General features: G+C 37.5%; 1 protein-coding gene across 1 annotated transcript; it reads left to right on the top strand.

Annotated features, from left to right (window-relative positions):
- The first annotated feature begins 948 nt into the window (after positions 1-948).
- Positions 949-9,113, top strand: hpxb (hemopexin b). Its single transcript, XM_084407957.1, has 10 exons — positions 949-1,154; positions 1,677-1,699; positions 3,915-4,034; positions 4,156-4,313; positions 4,535-4,688; positions 5,173-5,388; positions 5,505-5,597; positions 5,918-6,048; positions 6,202-6,349; positions 8,789-9,113. Exons 1-10 carry the CDS (start codon positions 1,090-1,092, stop codon positions 9,013-9,015), a joined length of 1,335 nt encoding a protein of 444 aa, XP_084264083.1. The 5' UTR covers positions 949-1,089; the 3' UTR covers positions 9,016-9,113.
- The last annotated feature ends 2,170 nt before the right edge of the window (positions 9,114-11,283 follow it).

Raw genomic sequence — 11,283 nt, 5'->3', positions numbered from 1 at the left:
TGTGTTGTACGTCACACGCATCACACACATGACCAGCGTCGGCCAATAGTGAGCCTACGTGTGACGTACAACACAGACGCGCTGCGCAGTTATACTACGTGAAAAGACTCGAGGCCCGGAGAGAAGGAAATGAATAGTGGAATACAGTCGTTATTTTTGTTGTTTTTTTTGCGCACAAAAAGTATTCTCGTCGCTTTATAAACTTAAGATTGAGCCACTGTAGTCACTTGGACTATATTAACGATGTCTTTAATGCCTTAGAAGCCTATGGAGGAGTGATCCAGCTCTCAGATTTAATCAAAAATACCTTAATTTGTGTTCCGAAGATGAACGAAGGTCTTACGGGGTTGGAACAACATGAGGGTGAGTAATTACTGACAGAATTTTCATTTTTGGGTGAACTAACCCTTTAAGTTATTAAATCTAAAAAGTTAACCAACACATTCTGACTTGTGAAAGGTTATCCCATTTCTTATGGAATTTAAATCTTGGCAGTTTCACAACAAAGCTATTTTTTGTAGGCTGGTCATTTTTGACGGGAACACCACAAGTGTGACTTTGTACCATTTTGTACAAAATATAACCATTTCAAAACTTTTCCTGGTTAATGTTTAATTATTGTGATAAACAGTGCATTTATTTTTTTCATATTTTATGTAAAATTGACAAAATTATCCACAAATAATGCTTTTTTTTCACTCAAAAACGGAGGCCTACGATCAATCAGTTCCAAAAATAAATACAAAACCTGTCATAAATGAAAGAAAATAAGCTGACGAAAAGACTGAAATATCGCATAACGAGATTTATAAGCAATTTTTTGACCGGGAACATCACAAGTGTTATAGGGTTTTCAACACAGCACAAGGGTTAACAGGATTAATGATTTGTTTTCTAAAATGGGGATTTTGTAATAATAGAATCTTCTCGCCTGTTCTGGCCAGCTCTGTCTGTACATTTGGTCATGTTTACCAAAGGAATACAGCTCACACTCCAACATTCAACGCATCCACCCACTGAGAGCACCACTATAAAGGCCCGGTGTAGTCCCTACTTCAGTGCCTTTTCAGCTAACCTGGACAGCTCATCATGACAGCGCTGTTTCTTTCCCTGTGTGTATGCTTGGCTCTAGCTCTGAGCAACGCCGCTCCAGCGTGAGTATCTGATACAATATCACATTCTATCTAGAAAAGACTGCAAATAGATCCAAAACAGCCTTTAGTTTTCTAAAGATCCTAAAATGCATTGGAACAAATAAGTATTAGTTTAATCACAGCACTCTGTCTTACATACAGTAAAACACTTGTATATACTTAGCTTTCTGCAGAATAAATGTGATTAGTAAAAGCTATTTTAGGACATATTTGACCAGTATATTTCCATCAACCTCTGTTTGCTTGTAAACTTAAATTTGGGCCATCGTTGTTTGTACTGATGCAGAACAATCAATAACACAGATACTGACTGATTAAAGTCCACATCAGCATTTGTATTTATGTGGCTGCCTTCCAGAAATACCTTAATATTTCATCAGTAGGCAGCAGTTTGCTAAAACATGCACTTTAGCTACAAATTGTCCTTGCTTAATTCACGTTAGTTTTATGGGTTATACACTCATATAGCTTATAGTTATAGCTTAAAAGCTTAAATCTCTGAAACGACTTTCTTTATTTCAGGCACCATGATGTCATGATAAAAGGTAAGCATGAAAATCTAGCATCATATTTTGAAAAATTGCTAAATTCTTCTTGCCACACTGGAGGCTTTTACTATTAATATATTATTATGCTGATGTTATGTTAAGGGTTAAATGTGTTATGTTTGACTACAGACTGGATGTGCAATGGCAGTATACTTAAAGGGTTAGTTCACCCAAAAATGAAAATTCTGTCAGTAATTACTCACCCTCATGTTGTTCCAACCGCGTAAGACCTTCGTTCATCTTCGGAACACAAATTAAGATATTTTTGATGAAATCTGAGCCATGTTTCACTCCTCCATAGGCTTCTATGTGACCGAAACTTGCTGGCCCAGAAAAGTTATTAAAGAGATCGTTAATATAGTCCAAGTGACTCCAGTGGCTCAATCTTAAGTATATCAAGCGACGAGAATACTTTTTGTGCGCAAAAACAAACAAAAATAACGACTTTATTCCACTATTAATTTCATTCTCTCTGGATGTCTAGTTGGTTTGCGTAGTGTTTTTGCGCAGCGCGTCTGTGTTACACGTCACCACGTAGGCTCACTATTGGTCGACGCCGGTCATGTGTGTGTTGCGTGATGACGTGCAACACAGACGCGCAGCGCAAAAACACTACGAGGCCCAGAGAGAAGGAAATGAAAAGTGGAATAAAGTTGTTATTCTTGTTTGTTTTTGCGCACAAAAAGTATTCTCGTCGCATGATAAACTTAATGTAGTGCCACTGTAGTTACGTGGACTATTTTAACGATGTTTTAATAACTATTCTGGGCCGGTGAGTTTCGGTCACACTGGAAGCCTGTGGAGGAGTCAAAATTCTGTCAGATTTCATCAAAAATATCTTAATTTGTGTTCCGAAGATGAACGAAAGACTTACATGGTTGGAACAACATGAGGGTGAGTAATTACTGACAGAATTTTCATTTTTGGGTGAACTAACCCTTTAAGGTCCTTGCACACTGTGTCTGAAATTTTCGTATGCGTTTCTTTGTATTTGTCATCCCAGAAATTCGCCATGCACAGAAACCTTGCACACTGAGTTCCATGCGTATTAATTAATCTGTTATAAATAAAAAAAAATCACAAAACAATACAAAATGTTGTCCTCTCTCTTCTGAAAAAGAAGAAAAAAAAAATTTGGGTCCATTCAATCCTGAGATTGCGTAAAGAGGAAGGAGAGTTCCAACTCTTCATCAAGGTTCCCTTGTACGGTGGCTCTGAATTGTCAAAACACCTCTCAAAATGCTTGCTATGGATGCAAAAAACGTGGAAAATTTCAAGGTGCAATGTGTAATATTTCTGAGGATCTATTGACAGAAATGCAATATAAGATCCATAACTATGTTTTCAGTGGTGTATAAAGACCTTACTTAATGAAACGTTATGTTTTTATTACCTTAGAATGAGTCATTTATATCTACATAACCGCGGGCACCCCCCTTCTATGAAGGTCGACATATTGTGACGTCATGTTTCTACCGTAGCCGACAGCGAACAAACAGCGCTACAGAGCGCGTTTCGTCACTAACTTGAATGAGAAGGAGCAGAAAAAGACGCAGTAGAATACTCAGGTTGTCCCTGACTCTGCAAACGTGGAGAAAAACATGCCTCGGACATCGTAACGTTAGCTATTTCCCCTTACCTAGCTGCTTTGATGCTCTTATCCATAGCTCTTATCTTATACTAACTAGCATGGAAACAAGCTATAGTAAAGTCAGTGAATAAAAGACTAACACAATGATGAACAAGTAAAAATAACAATCGCAATAACGTGGTTTTACTGAATAATTAAGTAAATATAATTTAATATAAAATATAATATAAAGAAACCTCATTGCTTGACTTGCTACCCTCTGCTGACTCAGACTCAGACGACGACATCTTCCGATCCTACGTCGGCCACCGTAGCTTCTCCTTCGAGTTTGCAATTTGAGGGATAGGCCGTGAGTGACTGACTGTTTGCAATTCGCAAACCTCACCACTAGATGCCGCTAAAAATTACACACTGCACCTTTAACCCGATCCAAATTTTTTTATGATGGATGAAAGTTTTGGAGACAGTGTGGAAGGACCTTAAAGGTCCTTGCACCTTGAGTCAGAAATTCTCGTCCGAATTTTTTACGTTAAAAAGAAAATTACTCAGACTCAGTGTGCAAAGACTACTGCATGCTCTAGATGTCATGAATGATAAATTCATGTAATCATATCATCATAGATGCCCCTGAGGAACATCCTAAAGGGGAGGAGCACCATGATGCCCAACCTGACCGGTGTAAAGGCATTGAGTTTGATGCCATCACTCCCGATGAAAAAGGAAACACTTTCTTTTTCAAAGGTCTACTTTGATCATTCATCTTTTATTATTCCACACCATGTATTAGAAATGTCCTTATATGGCCATGCCAGGTCGAGTTAAATTTAATATAGATTTCTTGATTTTAATTATTCATATTCAGGTGACCATTTATGGAAAGGTTTCTTTGGATCAGCTGAGCTCTCACGCAGCATCTTCAAAGAACTGGACGACTATCATCACCTGGGTCATGTTGATGCAGCCTTCCGCATGCACCATCAAGATGATGCCAGTGTTCATGACCACATCTACTTTTTTCTGGTGCTTTTTATGAGTTACATCTAGTACCTCACCAGCTGTCACATGAATGTTTCTACACAGAGAGTACCTTTATCAAAACAATTTGAAATCAACTTTGCACAACTAGGAACTTATTCAAATATTTGTGTTCACACTGTGCAAACCCAAGCCTACAGTCTATAATATAACAACCATAGACATGCAGTTTGATGCTGATGAGTATTTTCTATTTTTCTATTAAGGATGACAAAGTCTTCAGCTTTTACAACCACACCCTTGAGAAAGGCTACCCTGTGGAGATACAGCAGGAGTTTCCTGGTATCCCCAGCCACTTAGATGCTGCTGTTGAGTGTCCCAAAGGAGAATGCATTACTGATTCAGTGCTGTTCTTCAAAGGTTATTGAATCACATATGCTCTACATACATATCAACAATGACAATTTAGTTATTTAAAGATTGGGTGGCTTTATAAAGCTGTTACATACTCAGAATACACCTATTATGGGTATACCTTAGCATTGTGTGTGCAGATTTTGTGGATTCACTTTATTTTGATGGTTTCTTTAACACATTCTGTTCACTATAAGTAACGTTACACCTACATGTCTTCTAACTGGTAGGGTTAGGGTTAGAATAAGTTGATATGTAGTTGCAAAGTTACCTATAGTCAGTAAAATGTCTGTTGGAGGACCATAGATATAAAGCAAAAAGTCTACTAATACTCTAATGAGAGTTAGTTGGCATGTATTTGAAAAGTTACTTATAGTCACCAAAATGTTCAAAAGGGACCATCAAAATAAAGTGTTTCCGAATTTGGTGCTTTGCTTATAGTATAGAGTGTGATTTGCACATTAATATATAACACAACAAACCTCTGCAGGAAACGAAACTTACAGCTATGACATCAAGACAAAGACAGTTAAGAAGAAGATGTGGACACACTTGCCAAACTGCACATCTGCCTTTCGCTGGTTAGAGCACTATTACTGTTTCCATGGTCACAACTTCACTAGATTCCATCCTGTTTCTGGGGAGGTGACAGGAACATATCCTAAGGATGCCCGAAACTACTTCATGAGGTGCGGTGGAGGATTTGGTGAGTCAATTAGTTCTGTTTTCATGTCCATTCTGAGCTTTTCTGTTAGTATATCTCTATTATATCTCATTTTACCTTGATTTTTTACTTAATGTCTAGTTGAAATCGTTCCTTAGGTCATGGAGGTGGTGCAACAAGGCTACGCTGCAGTGAGGTCAAGCTGCATGCTATCACCACAGATGATAAAGGGAGATCATATGCATTCCATGGTAAATACAGTATCATTGCAATCTATGTTTTCTTCTTTTAATATGTGAAAATTCTACTTAATAATTCTCACTATGAACTAGTTCCTTATTAGCATGCATATTACTAGTATATTGGCTGTTTATTAGTACTTATAAAGCACATATTAATGGCTTATTCTGCATGACCAAATTCTACATTCCTTAATCCTACCCATTACCTAAACTTAACAACTACCTTACTAACTATTAAAAAGCAGTAATTGAGTTTAACTTGTAGTTAATAGTTAGAATAAGACCATAATCTAAAGTTTGAGCACAATATAACTATACTATACTTACAGATGCAACGTACTTGCGTTTGGACACACACCGAGATGGCAGTCACCATTTCCCTATTTCAAGGTTATGGAAGGAAATCTCTGGTGGAGTGGATGCTGTTTTTTCTTATGGTGATAATATGTACATCATCCAGGTAAAATAAATACTTAAAGAACCTAAGGTTTAAATAGATTTCCATTGCTATTATTTTATCCTGACATTTCAAAGCCTTTTCTTTCATTTTTACAATATTAAAGAGGTAGTGTTCAGCATGTGGTGACCAGATTATTTTGTTTTGCACAAATAGGGTGGTCAAGTCTATATCTACAAGTCGGCAGTCCATTTTACTCTCATAGAGGGCTACCCTAAACCTCTGAAGGAAGAACTAGGCATCGATGGTCCTGTGGATGCAGCATTTTTGTGTCCAAAACAGCACACTCTACACTTTATACAAGGTAGGAATAATATGTGATTTTCATCAGATTATTTATCACCATTTACCTATACAGTATTTAGATGTTGTGAGGACAAGATGAGCGAAGGATGTAATACTAATAAGCATTTTAATTGAATGTCCTCTTCACTTCCTAGAGTGATTCCTAACTAAATCTTTACTGTCATGCAATAATGCTGTAACATTCTCAGAGATGAGACAGAGGATCCAAATGCAGTTAAATAATCAAATAACAAAACAAGGAGAAAACAAAGAAACCACAGAAACAGAACTATGTACCTCTAAATGGTAGTGAAATTGACAAGACCATACAATGAATACAGGAAACAATTTCTTGCATACTACCAGGGTAATTGACTAACAAGACATTCCTGGAAACAATCAAGGATTAACAAGGGAGAAATAGGAACAAGAAACAAACAAATAATTTTGAAACAACAGCAAATACAGGCAGAATATGACGTGGAGGTGGGTGCCGGTGGGGCTGAAGACCATGTTGAGGCAGAGCAGCTTGGACAGGCCATGACTCTTCTTTTTTAGTGTGTGTGTTTTTCCATTATTGAGATAGGATAGGATTAGTATGAAATGGGAAAGAGAAGAGGACTGGATCAGGAAAGGTCCACATGCCGGGACTCAAACTTTGGCCGCCTGAAGCGCAACCATGATACATGTCGGAGTGGCTCCTACAGGTCATGACTTTTTAGTAATGACAGGGATCTTGGGAAAGTCAGAGATGGCACTCCTAGCCATGACAATATAGGCAGGGAACACGGGGAACTCAAAGAAGGTCTCTGTGGAGTGACAGAACAGGCAGGGACGGCCTTAGTGGACTTTTAGTTTGCTTCTAGTTCCTGTTTCTGATGAAGCTTTTTCACATTTACGTGGTTCTCTGAAGCAGAAGTTGTCATTGTTGGGTAAACTTCTATAGTGGTGAATGGGAGACAACAGCAAATATAATTTTTGTATTCCTATTTGCTCCCATATCAAAAGAAAAAAATCCATGACAGCAATACCATGACTTTTTTTAAACAGGGAAAAATATGGAGATTAATTACAGCATTTAGGAGAATGATGTGAAACTTAGCAACACTTCCTCAGCTGTGTATTAGAAACACTCAAGCAGCAGTGTTAATTTGTTTTTTTATAATTTACTGCCAAGGTAATATAACACAAAGTATAGCATTATAAATTTAAATTAATTGAAAATATGACAAACTTAACTAAATTTGCGATGGTGATAACTGGAAACTCGTCATCACAGTAAAAAGGGTCCATTGTGTGCACCTGTGTCTTGTTAGACAATTACCCTTGTGTGTATATAAGCCCTTGTGTTTTCAATGTTCCTTGTCAGGTCTTGTCCATTCGTGGTTGTCTCTTTGGTGAGCACGGTTCTGTTTTCCTTGTGTTTCCTATTTCCTTGCTCCTGGTATTTTTGTCATTAAAAAAATATTAAATTATTGCATTTGGTTCTCTTTCAAATATACGTATGATATCTTACTATGGGAAACGCCTCAGGCGTGACCAATCCTGGAAGCACCAATTACACCACGTCTGTCAGCTGACACGCCAATCGCCACAGTGATGTGAGAGGCCCGCCTCCCTAATATATATCGCTGCTAGTGGTCCCTACTTCATTCTTGTTCTCTTCCCTGTGAAGCTCCTCCTCAGCAGATCCTCATAAGGGTGGCTGCTAAACTATTCAACCCGTTATTCTAGGTACATTGCTGAACATTAATGGATGAGATTTCTCCTGAACTTTCTCCCCTGAATCAGACCCCTTAACAGGGGATAAAGAGGAGGACAGGTGATTGCTCATCTCTTGGAAGAGGATTTGGAGGAAGATGAAGAGAATACCATTAGAAATAAAACTTGAGGGTTACGGGTTTGCCTTAATGCGAGGCAGATTCAACACACTCTGCATATGATCGGAAATGTAATGTTTTTGAGCAGTGGTGCGCACACAGATACAATGTCTTTTTCCTCTGTTCAGTTGCAGATGTGTTGTTTTCTGCAGAAACTGTTGGATAAGGGCAGAACCTTTTCAACAGTTAAGGTTTATCTTGCCACAATTTCTGCGTGCCATCTGGGGGTTGATAGGAAAACCACAGGTCAACACCTACTCTTATGTAGGTTGGTGCGCCGCATTTGAACAGGGTTTCAAAGTTACTGATTCCGCCGTGGGATCTGTCTGTGGTCCTTAATGCACTATCTCAGTCCCCTTTTGACACTTCCCTTCTTGTAGTTGCAAGGAGAAGAGATATGCTGATAATTAATTGGTCTGTGAACTGACAGATATGGGGCATATAGCGCTTCCAGGATTGCTCACACCCGAGGCATTTCCCATAGTGAGATACCTCACATCTGTTATCAAAGTACTGTGGTTATGTAAGTAAGTGTCTCAGAGTTCCCAACATGAGAACTGTCTGATTTTTCTCCTCAGGTCAAAAGATGTATGAAGTTGATCTTTCGGCCACACCCCGAGTTGTTAAAAAGGAGATGCCTATTCCCTTCCCTAAAATTGATGCCGGCTTCTGTGATGCTGATGGTGTGAAGGTGTTTATTGGACCAGAATACTATTCATATGGAAGCCCAATGATTCTAGCTCTGGGCAAAATCCAACCTCAACCACAAAAGATCTCTCCAGAAAAATTTGGCTGTGTAGAATAAAGACTAGGCAAGGCAACAGCTTCTGATAAGTCATTTTTATGAGCTAATGATTTAGCTGCATCTATTATTGTGCTAATAAAAATGACACTTGTCTGGCATATCTCTGAATCTTCATTGTCCACTCAGGTTGTTAGAATGGTAAAAAAAATTGTACCCTTTCATATTTGTAGCAAATTAGCTTAAAATCAACAAATCTGTTCGCCCACCGAACCGACAGTATGATCTTCTTATCAACTCTCAAGAAAGAGTCTTCTTGTCATGAAGAATAACTTTGCTGCTCAACAGTATAAAAACTTGTTGCTAAAGATCAAAACATTAAGTGACTGATCGGTGAACAGCAACAGAGACAATCAAGCGTATAATGGTGTTTAATAAATTAAACTACAAATACATACGACTAAACTTAAACAAGGAATACATAAAAACAGAATAACGAAAAGTAAAGAAAGAAAGAGAGAAATATTTGTGGCTAATATCACAAACAGTTAACCTTTGAGAACCAGCATAGAATCAAATCACCTTAAGGCAGGGGCAAACAATCGTATTATTGATAGAAATTCAATTAACATTTATTTGTATAGCGCTTTTCACAATACACATCATTCCAAAGCAGCTTTACAGAAAGTGCATGAGTCCATATTACAATTTAGAGTGATCTGTTATCAGAGTTATGTATTTCAGAAATGTACATTTAAAAAAATCACAGTTAGCAAAAGTGTATTACTTTAAACAATGTAATAATTTAATGCAGATACAATGAGCTCACTGAAGTAATGAATACTTGTTTGTTAACAAATGATTATGACATTTAGAAAATATAGCATTGGTGCATGTTGATTCAGAGTTTGCATCATCTGAAGTCTTCGCAGGAGTTGGCACTGTCTCTTCACATGTGTTGGGCATCTGAAGTCTTCATAATAGGCTGGATCCAAACTGGAGCTGACATACTCTCTAGTTACATCAGGATAGGCATCCCGAGATGAAACAGAAGCAAACAGAAAATAATTAGTGTAGCTGCTGTTCATAACATTAAGTAAAGATAATCATGTACATTTGATCTGCTATAACTGTATAAGGTTAGGAAATGCATTATATGAATGTTAGGCTAAAGAGATGCATCTTGAATCTAGATTTAAACTGGGAGAGTGAGTTTGAGCCCCGAACATTATCAGGAAGGCTATTCCAGAGTTAAGGAGCCAAATGTGAAAACGCTCTCCCTCCTTTAGTGGACTTAGATATTCTAGGTACTATCAAAAGCCCAGCGTTTAAAGAGCGTGATGGATTGTAAGGTGATAGAAGATTAGTTAAATACACAGGAGCTAAACCATTTAGGGCCTTATAGGTCAGTAGCAATACTTTGGTTACCTATTAAGTTCCGTATGAATTACAGTGTAGAGATAATAGAATTGGTGTTATATGATCATATTTTATTGACCTAGTAAGAACTCTAGCAGCTGCATTTTGGACTAATTGTAGCAATTGTTTATTGAGGATGCAGGAAACCAGCTAGTAATTCATTACAGTAATCTAGTCTAGAGGTCTTTTCTGCATCAGAAACAGATAGCATATTCCAGAGCTTAGCAATGTTTCTGAGGTGGAAAAAGGCTGTTTTTGTAACATGTAATATGATTTTCAAAAGACAAGTTGCTGTCTAATATAACTCCCATCCTTCTAGATGCAAATTGTATTCTAAGAGATTCTGTGTACAGGTTTTTGGTCTAATATGTAATACCTCTGTCTTAGCTGAATTTAATAGAAGAAAATTATAGGTCATCCAATATTTTGTATCTTTAACACATTCTGTCAACTTAGATAATTTAGAGAATTCATCTGGTCGTGATGAAATGTTTAACTGAGTATCATCAGCATAACAGTGGAAATTAATTCCATGTTTTCTTATAATATTACCAAGTGGCAGCATATATATTGAAAATAGCAGAGGGCCTACAGATCCTTGAGGCACTCCATAATTTACTGACATTATCTTCGATTATTCCACAAAATGGTAACGGTCTGATAGATACGATCTAAGCCACCTGTCCCTGAATGGGTGATTCTCACGAAATCATTAAAACACCACGGCGCTAATAATTTTAAATATTAAACATGTTATTAAGTAATATAAAAAAGCATCACAATAAAGACATTCTCTACCTTGCACAATGTGTAATTTCAACATGGGAATCAATTAGTTTTCTATTTTACTGCATTTTCTGTGAAAATTCTCATTACCGTAATGAGTCCAGCTATGTCTGAATGTATGTTATG

Source organism: Rutilus rutilus (genome assembly GCF_951802725.1).
Source record: "Rutilus rutilus genome assembly, chromosome: 4".
In the NCBI taxonomy this organism is placed as follows: domain Eukaryota; kingdom Metazoa; phylum Chordata; class Actinopteri; order Cypriniformes; family Leuciscidae; genus Rutilus; species Rutilus rutilus.
Note: the sequence above shows the minus strand (reverse complement) of the source record. Positions and strands in the feature narration are given on the sequence as shown.